A 15,044-nucleotide genomic window follows, 5' to 3' on the forward strand; every position below is an offset into this window, starting at 1 on the left:
GCTCCAGACCAAAAATAAAAATACAAATGTGATCTCAAATTACATTAAGTGGGGCATCTCTTTTCAGGAATAGGGAGATCCCATTGTACTTTTCCTTCTTCAGACCTGAGTACTATGAAATATTATGTCTAGTTCTTAAATTGGCATTTAAGAATACCAATCAACTGGCCAGTGTCCAGAGAAAGGCAAATAGGGTAGTGAAGGACCTAGAGTCCATGATATTTTAAGACTGGTTGTAAAAATTGGGCATATTTAGCTTAAAGAAACCACTGTGTGAACAAATGTGATTAGACTTTTTTTTTTTGCTGGTCTCCAAATGACAGAAACTGGTTGACTAGGTAGAAACTGAAAAGCATATTTAGGTTTCATATCATTAAACCCCCAAAAACAAAACAAAAAAAATCTGCCTATCCTATTATTTAGAGCTGTCCAAAAATGGAATAACCTGCCTATAGATAGGGTAGGTACCCCTTTCATAAAGGTTTTAAAGCAGTGTATTATGGTGGAGATCTTTTTTGTAAATGGATTGGACTAAATGGCTACTGAACTCCATGCCATATTTCAAATTCTGTGATTTTGACAATAGAATACTTCTTCCAAGGGACCCTGAATTATTTTTTTTAAAGTCCTTCACATATATGAATAAATTATCCTATAAGGTTTTTTTTCCTCTACAGTAGGTCTTAATTCTCTCTCAGCAAGATTGTTTCAATAGCTGCTGAGAATTTATTGGAGGAAGGGACCCTACCTACGTCTTTGTTTTCTGTTCCTGTCTCTTATCCTACCTTATGACAAAGTGGAGGGGTTTGGGGAGGGGAACTTCTGTTTTATGTAAAACTTTATGCTTGTCATTTTCCTAGAGGCACAGTGAATCTCTACATTTCTCTACAACTAATCTGCTTTTCTCCCTTCCTTGCTAATCACTAAAGTAGAGTGGAAAGAGTGCTGCACTTGTAAATTTTGAATTTTGCCTTCACTATTTTATTAGATGCCCCTTCTTTCTACTTCCTATAATCACTTGTCAGAACTATAGAAGAAATTTCTGATCTGGCAAGACAATGTATTGGATCATTGTATTTGATCATTAAATATTAAGTATTATGGCATAACTGATTAAATGCTAGTCTTGGAGTCAGTAAATGAGTTCAAATTAGTCTCTGACATTCACTGTGTGAGCACAACTTGGTCATTTAACCTTTGACTCTCACTTTCCTCCTTATCAAAATGAGTATAATAACATGACCTTACAAAGTTGTCATGAGGATCAAATACAACAATGTAGTTAAGTACTATATAAATGTCAGTCATCACCAGGGCTATGCAGGAGCCAACTCTTGCCAACTATTCAATTGTCACTATGGGCACTATCCTCTCAGAAATTATTAAACTCTATAAATCATGTCTTGATTTATCATTCTGTTGATCATCTAGTCTTAAGAAAATTACTGGGGGGAAGTGTTAATAATGAAAATTAAATTTAAAAATAAGTTGCATACAGTTTGAGGTCCTATTGTTAACATTTCACTCCTGCAATAGCTCTCTTGACTTGGACCCTATGTTCTAGCTATTATCTCACCCTGGACTTATGCAAGTGAATGTAGCCTTCTCACCCTAGAACATCCTTCTATCAGCTCTTTTTCACCTCTGTAGTCACCTTTTCCTACCAAGATCTCCATTTTGGGATGGGACCCAGGAAAGCCTTACTTTATTCCTTGCCACCATGCCTTCATGAGATACCTTTATTACCATGTTTCAGTTTCCTTTTATATATCCTCTTTCCTCTTTGGAATAGAAAGACCTTGAGGGCAGAGACTATATTTCTTTTTGCTTGCATTTGGGAGTTTAGCATAGTTCCTGGTAGATATTAAGGGATTAGTAAATGGTAGTTGGTTAACAGTTACCTCGAAATTTGCATAAATTATACTATTTAATCATTAAATGCCAAATTGTATAATTCCCCAGAAACATTTTCACCTTATGTTGTGACAAACACTTCCCTCATGTAAAGGGATCAATAAATCACAAATTCATAGATGATTTCCATGTGACTTCAAAGGAACTTGTTGAACTCACACATAAATAACAATCTTTTTACAATGAAATTACAAGTCCATCAGCCTTTCCTGAAAAATCCTACTCTTTTGAGTGAAAACCTAGGATTGTACAGTCTATTTTTGGACAGCTTTGCAAAACGTTTTCCCTTATGTTAACCCTAAATTTTTCTATCTATTTCTATTTCTATTCCTATTTCAATCCTATTATCTTAATGGAAAGATCATTATCTAAACTTTTTATCTCCTCTTACCCTATCACAGTACATTAAATACTGTATTTCATAAATGTTTGCTGACAATGATCAATCAGCAATATCCAAAGCAAAAAGTCATGGGACAATAAAAAGTGATTAATAGAAATAAGACAAACATAACAGATAAGCTATCAAAGAGGATAAATTAGAGGATTAGAGCCAATCAGAAAAAAGAAAATTAAAGGATAAGAAGGGTTAGGGATAGAGATTGAGCCTAGGATTTGTTTAGAACACTAATAGGTTAGATTGCCTAGTACACTAATAGCTTAAGAGACCATGGGAAAACAACAGAATAGGGATATTGAGGCATATAATTCTTTTTTCTATACATTTTCTGAAATGTGAACAATTATTGAATAGAAAGATTAAATCTGCAATACAGTGAGGAAAGAACTTTGCAGATATTACAGTTCTAAATATCTTAAAAGAAATCTCTGTTGCTTGGTTCACCAGAAAAAAAAAAGCAAAGCTCTATCAGGCATTTTGTCATTTAACATAATACTATATTCTAAAGAACAATATTACCTTTAGCTATTGTTGGCATCTGGAAAGCAATGCTGATGACTCCCACTAAATCTCCTAGTGGAATTAAGGATCTCAAAATTGATCTGATCCTAATAGCCTCTCCTTTGCCAGCATGGATCAACTTTACAGGAAAACAAACAAACAAACAAACAAACAAACAAACAAACAAGGGGGAAAAAAAAACAGACATCTGAAGTTTTCTGCCATAGTCTGTTACAACTCTATTCAGGAAAACCCAGAGAGTGAATTCCACCTCTAGATTAATTCCTTTTTAGTGAAAAACATCCACCAGAGGTCAGACTTGAGTTAGAAATAACAACGTCAGTGTTACATTTAAGAAAATGTTCCCAAAAACATTTCTGTTAAACTTGCATGGTTCATTTTACATAGATATCCCAGAACTAATAATGTCAAGGTCACATATTTGCTTCCTATATAGAATAGAAAGTTAAATGGCATCCAGAAGAGATTGTCTCTTAAATCCTGACCAAACATGGAATATCATTAATTTAAAAAGGCAATGAATAAAAATAAATTATAAAAAGAACTAAACTATTTTATCTTAATAATAGATTAATAAAATGTCACATTTCTACATAAATATATCATAATATATACTGAAACTTACAGTTTCCTTGAAAAATAGTTTATGGTACAGTCAATATCTTAGAGCAATGTTGTAGATTACAAAGGAAATATAAACAATTGCATTACTTTGCACTGACAATGAAATTTTTGAGGTTTTTGGAGTTCCAAGGTTTTTGTTCACAGGAAAGGGAAAAGTAGAAGTAAATCAAAACAAAATTACCAGTCTGACACTGACCTCATAAATCCTAATTATAAATCACTGTATAATTTCTGCTGACAGTGATCCCATTTAATACCATTAGCATGCATTTTTACATGCTTTAATCAAATTTGGCTTCCCCTAACCTAATGACATCAGCATCAAAGCAGTGGGTGTGGTGGACAGAGCAGTGGGCACAGAATAAGAAGGCCTAAATTTCATATTCCCTCAGATACTTAATGGAAATGTGACCCTGGGAAAGTCACTTAATCTCAACATTTTTTGTCAAATAGGAATAATAACAGCACCTACTGCACAGGGAGTCCTGGGAAGATTAAAAGAGATAATATAAGGGAAACACTTTGAAAATATTAAAGTAATACACACATGCATCATAGGGAAGTGAAGGAATATAGTAGATAGAGTGCCAAATGTGGAATCTTGAATTGGACAGGATCAGAGCTCTCATCTTCCTGATGCCAAGCTTTGTGACTGACCAAATCACTTAATTCCCCAGTTACTTCATCTGTAAAATGAGGATACCTATTGCATCTACTGTTGTGGGAGAGCTTGATATTATCTGGTTAGGGAGGATACTCTTTCAAAGAATGACTGGGCTCTGATGAATATCTTTAAAAATAGAGAAATGTATTGAGTTGAATGGCCAGGAGGCAGGAGCAAAAAAAAAATCTGCCTCCTTGAAGAGAAAGGGTCCAGAATTTTTAGACTTTAAAGGAACAGGCTATGTGACCAGAGACTGTGGAACCAGAAAGGGAGATGGGGGAGGGGGAAAGATAAAAGGAGAAACAAGGTTATACAAGGTGGCATTTCCATATAAGGTATCTTATTATCTGTGACAGGTGGACAGGTACCCTTGATCATAAAGAAGGATGAATTGCATATCTCAGAGCATGAATTGATGTTTGAGATGCAAATAGAAGGTACATATCTGGGCTGATTAGGAGGCTAGGGGAAACAAGGAAATGTGTCTCTTGGAGACTCCTTTGATCTCAGTGTTTTTCTTCATTTAGTTGCATTAAAGCCAGCTTTCCTTAGTCAGCACTGCAGGAGTGCAAGAACTGGAGGCTCTTCATGTACTCTTTGACCTGGGATTCTTCTAGAGACTTGGTGTGTCCAGGGAGACCTGCACCCCCTACCATCTACTTCACTGGGTTGTTATGAATATGAGATAGGAATATAGGTCCTCCTAAGGATAAAATATTTCAGAGTGCATCTCATGATTGACTGTACCTCTGTTGTCTGAGGAAAAGTCTAAATTAGGGCTGGTGAAATCCAAATTCATGTAGATACTGATATAGATCAAATGAGAAAAATACATAAAGCTCTTTGCAAAGTTTAAAACCCTATATAAATGTGAGATGTTATTATTATCCTTGTAGTACTCAATTACTACTAAAGAATAAACTTACTCAGATACATAGCAATCTTTAGTAAAGTTATTAGACACTTAATTTTATAACATTTCTCTTTAGGAATTATTTCCTGCTTAAGCAAAAGACTGCTTTCAGTGAGACCTAAGTATATATTTACAAAAAAAAAATAGAAGGAAGGAGATAGTAAAAGAGGAAGTCTACATATAATTGAAAAGTGGCATATACATTTGTGAAATTCTCTATTTTCAAGATTCAGGTTTAATGATTGGGCATCTTTATAATTGCAGAAGAAAGGCAAAAAAATCTATAGTATATATATATATATCATTACTCTGTCCATTAGAACTGTCAACGTGGAAATCTAGAGATCCCCAGTTTACTTAGTTGGGAGGTAGAAACCCCAGGTTTTGACCTTGTCACAGGAGAGTTCTCCCCCTGAGGGAAGGTCCCACTTCACCAGACAATGACATCCACTTCAGGTGAGAGGTAGACCCCATCTTAAGTCAAGTAGCTCTTTTGTCTCCAGAAGCCTCTCCCAGTATATCACACCCTCCTTCTGAGGATCAAACTGGGACCTTCTGCTTGCAAGACTGACACTCTACCTAATGTGCCAAAGCTGAAGTGGATGTCTATTGTCTGGTGAAGTGGGACCTTCCCTTAGGGGAAAACTTTCCTGCGACAGGGTCAAAACCTGGGATTTCCACATTGAGAGAACTAAGATGAATTTTGGTTCCATAGTCCTTCTATCTCAGTCTGAGATAAGAAAAAGGTGAAGGGAAGGAAGACACCAGTGAAAGGTATTAGAGAGTTGTAGTAGAAGATTGAGTTTTAAATTCTTTCTCCACATTATAGTTGGAAGAAAACAGTTGTCCAATAATTTATTTTAATCTAATTGTATTCAGAAGTAAAAAACATTCTTATGAAGACTTCATTTAACAAGAACACTTGGCTATCTTACTGTAGGAAGGAGAATGGGAGAACAGTGATGCAAAACAATTGTTCTTTATTTTCTTTGTAAAATATGTACGGGTAAAATCTGTAATTATTCTCTTTAATGAATTACATTTAGGCTTCATTAATAATGTTCACAACACTTAAGAAATACCAGTCATAACAAACTAAAATCAAATTCTGTTCAGGCAGTAATTTGTCATTAATTTTTAATGGGGCAAGAGGAGCATCATTTGGCTACTTTTAGACTGATTATGACAATACAGACATGAATATTTTGTTCTCTCCTGCTCACCCATTAAAAATTCCATAGAAATAGGGAACAATTTTAAAAATATGAAAACAATCTAATGATCACCATTTAGAAAGCATAATTCACAATTTTATACAGTAGTGTGCTGGTAAATTTCTAACAACTACACTGAAGAAAAAAATTTGTTTGACATACTTCTAACTTTAATGTGAATTAACATTTTTTACATTACTTTGTTAAGCCTAGACAATCAACAAAACAATAAATCAAATCCTGAATTGCAGAATTTGCTGATTTCTGAACTGGTAAATGCTCATGCTAAAAATTTAACAACTTAACAATTTAACAAAATTTAATAAGCCACTATGAACTGGCTCCAGGATACCCCTGTTTATATAATCATCCAATGACTATACTATCAACTACTGATTTAATATGACTAGCTGAAGCATGGAAATTTAAGTAAAACGAGCCAACTTACATGCATTTCAGGAGCACAGCGTCCTAGAAGGTCAATCAAAGCTGCATAAAAGGTCATTATAGCATTCCCCATGTGGATGGTATCATCTTCTTCTGCTGCCAAATCACTTTTATTCATTTATCAAAGAAAACAGAGAAGATCAATGGGTACTATTTGAAGCAATTGTTCTCAGAGGAATGTGAATGCCAAGTTGTTCATTCTAGTTCACTTACCATATTTCCCTTTTACCCACATCTCTTTCCCTGAGATCTGTAATCAATCATTGCCTCTAAAAAAGGTGTGTTAAATAGACAGCTCAATGATTCCATTCACTATTTTTGTGATTTCCCAGAACATATTTCCCTTCTTTGGCCATTCTCATTAGAATGTAATTCTTTGAAGGCATCGATTGTCTAACTTTGTATTTGTATCCCTGGTATGTATCGGAGTGTTTTGCACGTAGTTAACATTTAATAAATTATTTGTATTCATTCATATATTGAACCCATTCAAACACCATCCTTCAAAGCTTTCTTCAGTGTATATAAACCAATATTTAAGTGGAGGAGAAATTTTAAGTTCTTAATTGACAATGAAATTAAAAGAATGAAAATAAATTACTTTTAATTTGATGAAAATCAACTACTATGTTTACCAAAGAAAATATAAGAAAAAAATTTTAGACATACAGGGTTTTGCTGGATCCATTAGTAGGTGATGGACCATCTCTAGTAGGATCTTCTGCAATTTTTATAGCTTCTTCCATGGCTGCAAGGAGACCATTGCCACCTTCCCCTCTTAAGGCTGGACCAAAACACTCAGGTCTCCGAATTAGCAATCTGACCACAACATTTGCATTTTCTTCCACACTCTCCCCTAGAAACATATATGGGGGGGAAAAGCAAATGCAAATGTTTGTCATTTTCAAAATAATTTATTTCAGACCAAAGTTTGGAACGGCTTGAAAAGGGTGAAAAAAAGATTTCCAACAACCAAGAACTATTAATTAGCTTTCTGAAAAATGATTTAGGGGTTTTAGTGGCCAATAAATTCCATTTGAGTAGGCAGTGTGATGTGACACAAGAGCCAAAAAAAGCTAATGGTATCTGCGACTTCCTTCAACAACAATAACAACAGCAATACAGACTGGAGGTAAGAATGTTTCTATTCTGTTCCAGTCTGACCATATATGGAGTACTCTGTTCAGTTCTGGGTGTCAGAATAAGGAGAATATTAAGATAGAAAATGGCCAGAAGGGCAAAATTAATATGGAGGAGAGTATGGAATATAAGTCATATGAAAACAGACTGAAGAAATTGGGTATATTTAATCTGGATAAGAGAGTACTCAGGGGGAACAGGAACATGAAAACTGTCTTTGAGTATATAAATGGCTATCACAGTGATGGCAAACATATGGCACAGGTGCCAAAGATGGCATGCAGAGTGTTCTGTTTGGTCTTGCGGGCCATCCTTGCCCCCTGCCCCAGCAGAGTTTGTTAATAGAAAGGCAGAGAGACTTATAAAGAGATGTTCCCTTCCCCTTCTCCCCTGTACCTGACAACATTTTTTCACATCACCTACCCCTCTACCCAGCATCCCAGTGGGAGTACACAGGCAATAAGGAGGATGGTTCACAGGTGACAGAGCTGGAAGGGAGTAGAGCACTCAAGTCACTCTCCTTCATCACCTGTCCCTCTACCCAGCAGCACAATGGAAGTGCTTCATCCCTCCCCTGTCTAGGGTAAGGAGTAGAGTGTGGCACTTGGTCTCTGGGGTGGGAGGATGGAGCATGGCATTCAGTCTCTGGTGGGGGGCAGGCACAGCCCTTGGTCTAGGGAGTGGGGTGGGGTGGGACCTGACACTACTTCTCAAAAAGGTTCACCATTACTGGGCTATCACATTAGAAAGGAATTAGCCTTGTTCCATTTGTTCCAAGAGGAGAGAATAAAGAGCAATGGAAGTTACAAAGAGGTAATATTTTTTATTTATCTTTACCAAGAATTTGGGTTTTGGGGGGACAGCTGGGTGGCTCAGTAGATTGAGAGTCAGGCTCAGAGATGGGAGGTCCTGGGCTCAAATTTTACCCCAGACACTTCCTATCTGTGTGACCCTGGGCAAGTCACTTGCCCAGGGTAGCCCTTACCACTCTTCTGCCTTAGAACCAAAGCATAGTATTGATTCTAAGATGGAAAGTAGGGTTAAAAAAAATAATTTAGGTTTTTCAAAAGTGGAAGATGCCAAATTAAAAACAGAACTGAAAACAAACATTGATTTAAAAATTTTTAAATGAACCATTATTCACTTTTTAAAGTATATACATATATAAATTATATGTGTAAATGTATATTTTAAATATATATGTATATATGAAAACACATGCATTATTCTCTTCATTTGATAATATTAGGATCTTTTTTTGTTGTTGTTTGAACGGTCAACTTGAAAAGTAGAAAGAAAAAGCTTTAAAGAATAATAAACTATTCTTTATTAGGGCTTCACCCCCAAAATCAGAGAGGATCAGGAAAAATATTATTATAGCAGAAGGACCTTATTATCACACAAGATATTCAGCATTCTATGGGCCTGGTCCCAAGTACAGGTTTGCCTCCAATACTTTCAAGGCAAAACTTTCTTAGGAGAGGAACCAACTTAAAGAAAACCTAAGAGATGGTTAGTATTATTATGATGATGATATCAACTGGTTATGGTTTTTCTAAGGGGGATCAAAGCATATATGTTTGGCATATAGAGAAGCTTCTCTAGGAGAAGCTGGTCATGTTTGCCTGTGTGCCCCTTTGATATGACTCAATGAAAAGGCTTCTCACATTTCCCTGTGCAGTCAGTCCCCTGTCACTCATATCGCCAAAAAGGAGTGGAAATTAGGGTACATTCAGATAACATTTTCAAAAACCAACTTTTGATGAGAGTCAAATTTCAAAGTAATAAAGCAATTAAAAGGATTATTTTATGCAGGTTTTATTAGAACCCAGTTGAAAGTATAGTATTTCCTCCTTATCTGTGGTTTCCCTTTCTCTGATTCCAGTTACCCATGATCATTCTGGGGGAATGAAGGAGGCACGAAGGGGGCTGCTGACAGATGAGGGAGGGGGCCAGCACAAGTCTCAAGGACACAGAGAAGGGCCCTAGCATGCACCAATGGAAGGCAAAGGTGAGCAGGACAGTGTTTGGGTGAGCAGAAAAATCTCTTTAGTCTGTGCTTCCAATGGTCTGCCCTCAGCAGCAGAAGTCTCTTCAAACCCTGGTTAATCCATTTTTGTTGTTATTGTTGTTGTAGTTGTTGTTGATTGTTTATTTTCTTCTGTTTTGTAAGGAGATAGAAGGCCACAGAGCACTGAGCCAAAGGGAAGAGCAGAGAGAGAGTGAGAGCATAGTTCTATACAGTAAAGTTAATATAGGTATTAAAAGTTAAAGTGAGAACTCTTTGTGAATTCAGGTATCCACTGTGGGATCTTAGAATATATTCCTGGCAGATAAGGGATGACTACTGTACAGCTCAGTATAATAATGTATAATGTATTTGATTTTACTATGTTTAAGGCTGGTAATGTCTTACTGTGTATTTAATTTTTCAATTAAACTTTGTTATACATATATGTATAATAAAATCATGTTATACATGGGGTCAGCAGGTGTTCACTTATATCTGCAGTTTTAGTTACCTATGGTAATCTTAGAACTTATCCCTGGCAAAGATATCCCTACTGTACAATAATTCACTGTAATTTAGTAATTAAGCTTTGAGCACAATATAAATATTTTAAGAAATAAATTGTTATTATTATGCAGTTGTTTCAATTATGTGTGAATCTTTATGAAACCAATTTGGGGTTTTCTTGGCAAAGTGGTTTGCCATTTCTTTCTCTAGCTCATTTTACAGATGAGGAAATAAGGCAAACAGGGTTAACCCAGGATCACATAGGTAGTAAATTCCAGAGACCAGACTTGAACTCAGGAAGAGAAGTCTTCCTGACTTTAGGTCCAAGATAGCTCTATCCATTGTGTAACCAGCTTCCTAAGAGATAAATCTCTGTGTGAGAAATAAAGGAATACCTATGTATTTATTAAATATTATACTAAATTATTTTCACCTTATGAAACCTCAAAGATGATCTTCATGCTTTCAATATCAATTTAAATGCAAGTTCAATAGTGTCTTTCCATCTCAAACCCAAATTTAAATGCATACCATTACAGAAGACAGCAAATCTGAGAAAATCCAAATATCTCTCCCCCTCAACTGGATTCCAGCCAATGTCTGGGTAACCTTTTGTAACCAACATCTGGCAGCTCTGTAATCCACAACCAGCTAGGTAGCGAACTACCTGAAAATAATGCAATATGCATAAAGTATCAGTAGAGTTTCTGCTGATAAAATAGTTTTGGGAAGCTTTTAGTGAAAGTATTACTAAGCATGATATTTGTTATCAGTCAAATCATAGGAAGTCTATACATGATAAATAAATAGGAAAGATATAAAAATTCAATAATATGACAAGAATTCTATGATATCCAAACATATTAACATTTTAGGAGACTCAGGATATAACTTTGTGTACTGATCAGTTCACTTTAAATTGTCTTTGCCTAAAGATCTTTCCTGAAGGGCCTCTTACATACTCTGGCCAAAAACAATAAAATATGGTTAATTATCCAAGGTAAGTGCCTAAAAAAATGTATTCTAGAATCTATGACTTTATATAGAATAACAAGCTCAGCCTCTTTTAAATTTTTACTTTTAATTTTCTTTTCATAAAGTCCTATTTCTGTAAAGAATATTTTGGTGATCAAAGAAAACTGTTATCTATTATCTCCTTAAGTCGAACCACTATCTTAAGCTATGGCTAATAGTAATTGGATTTTATAAGTTATGTAATATAACCTCTAGCCTTGGGTAAAGAACTTCAGTAGAGACATAAAAGGGAAATAACTTCTTTTCAAAAACAGAAAAATTGTATAAATTATGGAAGCAAAAGAAATAAGAGGATATGGTTATGGTTCATTATGCTAGTGGTAATGGCAAATGAGTTTCAAGGAGAAAAAATGTGTTCCTTATTCTAGATAATGCTTGGCTATTGAATCAAGAGCTCCTTCCTAGCGAGAGAGCTAAGAAAGAAAGTCAAGTGCAATTTTTAAAAATTCTCAAATAAAGCTAAATAAATACTTTAAAGAAAGAATAGCTTTAGCATTGAGGGTGATAGCATAATGCAGTGAAAAGCATACATACCCATTTAAAAGAGTGGGCTAATGATTTAATTAACCACCCTAATGGTTTCAGTTTGGGCTCATGTCTTTTTCCCCTAATGCCCCACCTCTCCTTCTCCTCTTTTGCTTAGTTGAGGATCTTGAAAGTAGAGGACTGAAAGAACTGATGGAATCAAAATATTCATAACAATGAACTAGGAACATCCTTGGATCAGCTGAAGGCAATATTTGCATTGGGAGCAAAGCACATAGATACATGGATCCATAGAATACTAGCAAAGAAACTACAGCATGCCTAAGCAAAACTTCTTGAGTACTCTACAAAAGGGATAAAAAGACTTCAAACAACCAAGAGCTATGAATTAGCCTTTAACCTAAAGGCTTTAAAGGCTCTCAGGTTCAAAAAGAACTAATAGTATTTAGCGCTTTTTATGGAAGGCATAGTGTAGAGGTAATAGTTCCTTTGTAGTCTACCCAATTCTATTCATATCTGGAATACTGTTCATTTCTGGGTGCCATGGTTTAAGGAGAATATTGATAAGATAGAGAATGACCAGGAACAGGAAACAAGGATGATGAAGGACCTTGAATCTATTTCATGAAAACATATTAAACAAATTGGGCATGTTTAAACTGGATAAAAGAAGACTCAATGGTAACATGATCGCTGTCTTTGAGTAAAGAAAGGCTCTCATATTGGAAAGGAAATAGTCTTGTTCTATTTATTCCCATAGGGAACAACCAGGAGTGACAGAAGTTAAAAAGGGCTAAATTTAAGTTTGATTACATGAAGATTTAGAAAGCAATTAGAGCTATTCCAAGGTGGGCTGTATTAGGAAGTCTTCTCTTACTAGAGGTCTTCAAATAGATGGTGGACAGCTACTTACAGTATATGCTAAACTGAGCATTCCTTTGGGGCAATGGTTGGACTCTATGAATGCTGATATTCCTTCTAGTTCTAAAATTCTATAATTCTGGGGTTCTGTTTTCTAATAGTTAAGGATTGTTGTTTTTTTTTTTAGTGCAGAATGAGTTCTTATCTTCTTTTTCTCAAATAAAGTTAAATAAATATTTTAAAGAAAGAATAGCTTTTGCATTGAGGGTGATAGGAATCCATAAGTACTGTCATGGTAGAATCCTTTTCCTAATAGTGATGATTGGTTGCTCCCTCTGGGAAATACTAATGGAGCTCTCTATTGAAACAATGCTACCATTAGAACAGTCAAGTGTTAGGGAAAAAATCTTGTCAAGCCTGATTTCCACCATAGACTTCTGGTGAATGTCATACAGACAAATGATATTGCAAGCAGAAACCTAGCGATTAAATGAGATTATGAAATCCTGGGCAAGAATATGAAGGTATTAGTGTCACAGAATATATTTCATCATTGCTGACCAAAAGGAGACAATGGAATTAGAAGTCAAAGGAATATCTGGAAATTGAAAAAGTAATTAAGGAAATGATGTCTCAAAAGAGTGTTTTCATTTTTGCATTCTGGTTTAATATCTATTAGTGAGGGGCTCCTAGAAAGGAGCAGAGTATACCTATGAATATATATATATATATATATGTACATACATATATATATACACACATATGTATATATACATCCAAGAAAATATGTATTTATATGGATATAGATATAGATTTAGATATAGATTTGCTTGGGATCTGGAAAAGAGAGGAATTAGTGAACTCCCACTGTTACAAGAATGAACAAAGATAAGACTAAACCTTAGAATATAAGATAAAGACAAAGATAAAGCAAGAAATGGTCTGATGGACATACTAGAGTCAGAAAAGCAAATTCCAAAGAGATTAAGATTCAATTCCAGTCCATACAATGAACATTCATTATTTCTATTATGTAACAGGCACTGTGCTAGGTGCATAGGATACAAATACAGAAATACTATGATTCTTATAATCTACTGGCAAGTTAGAAAGATTCAAAAGAATTTAGATTTAAAATGAGAAAGGACTTTTGATATAATCCTGCCCCATCCCCAACCAATCTCCCTTTTTACAAATGAGAAAACTGAGTCCCAGAGAGGTTTAATAAACTGCCCCTAATCACAAAAAGTAGCAATCCAGGCTATAAAATTACATCCTCTGACTTCAAATCCCAGACTCTTTCCACTACACTATGGCCTAAAACTTTTACAGTCTATAAGGAGAATGGTAACATTCTTAAGAATGAAATTCTGAAAATGTAAACAAGAAAAAAATATTCCTAATGAAGAAGAAAAAGTGCCACACATGCAAAATATGCAAAATATCACATAGATTTAGAGTTGAAAAGACCTTGGACGGCATCTATAAGAAAAATGAGGGAGACAAAAAGCACAGCTGCCTTAAAATGCATTTAGAATGATAGAAAATATCAATATAGTTATTTCAAGTTTATGAAATGATTTACATATATTATTTATTTTATCCTCACAACAACCATGTGAATTAGGTTCTATTACCATTTTGTATTTGAGGAAATTTAAGCTAAGAAAGGTTAGATAACTTGCCCAGGGTAGTAAATTTCTGAACAGCTAGTAACTCTGAAGCTGAATTAAGATTTGGGTCTTCTTGACTCCAAGTCCATCATTCTATTCATTATGCTACTTCTTTTTGATAGGAACAAAATGTAAAATGGATACCCAAATATGGCATGTTCCTGAAAAAACATGGAATGGTCAAAGCATATAAATAGGCTATTCTCAAGGAAAATGCCCACATTATCAAATGCCCACATTAACATATGAAAAAAAACTCTAAATCACTAATAATTAAAGAATTTCCAATTGAATGGATTTTAAAAGATTCCAACTCACACTCTTTATATTTACAAAGATAAAAAAGTGGTAAGTGTTGGAATGGCTGTGATAAATCATGGAAATTAGCATAACATTAGTAGAACTTTGAATTAGTATAGCCATTATAGAAAATAATTGGAATCTGTGGCCAAAAACTCAATAAATTTTGCATGCTTTTGATCACAAATACTGTTAATAAGGCCTCTACTGAAGAGATCAGAGAACAAACTGAAATATTTACCACTGAATCAATATGTGTTAATAAAGAATAAGCTCATATATTCAGTTCATTCCCCTTTTTTTGAAAGGCTAACAAGATGGATAGACCAGGGG

At 34.9% G+C, this 15,044-nt stretch overlaps 1 protein-coding gene across 2 annotated transcripts in view; it reads right to left on the minus strand.

The window, feature by feature from the left end:
* RYR2 (ryanodine receptor 2) overlaps window positions 1-15,044 on the minus strand; it is a 760,518-nt gene that overhangs the window by 235,646 nt on the left and 509,828 nt on the right. For both annotated transcript variants that reach the window (XM_056816085.1, XM_056816086.1), the window contains 4 exons: window positions 10,888-11,023; window positions 7,368-7,554; window positions 6,700-6,805; window positions 2,834-2,954 (listed from right to left, as the gene is read on the minus strand). In XM_056816085.1, the coding sequence (XP_056672063.1) occupies window positions 2,834-2,954; window positions 6,700-6,805; window positions 7,368-7,554; window positions 10,888-11,023 (550 nt within the window). The remainder of the gene's footprint in view (window positions 1-2,833; window positions 2,955-6,699; window positions 6,806-7,367; window positions 7,555-10,887; window positions 11,024-15,044) is intronic.

This window comes from Monodelphis domestica, chromosome 2 (assembly GCF_027887165.1).
Source record: "Monodelphis domestica isolate mMonDom1 chromosome 2, mMonDom1.pri, whole genome shotgun sequence".
Taxonomy (NCBI): Eukaryota; Metazoa; Chordata; class Mammalia; order Didelphimorphia; family Didelphidae; genus Monodelphis; species Monodelphis domestica.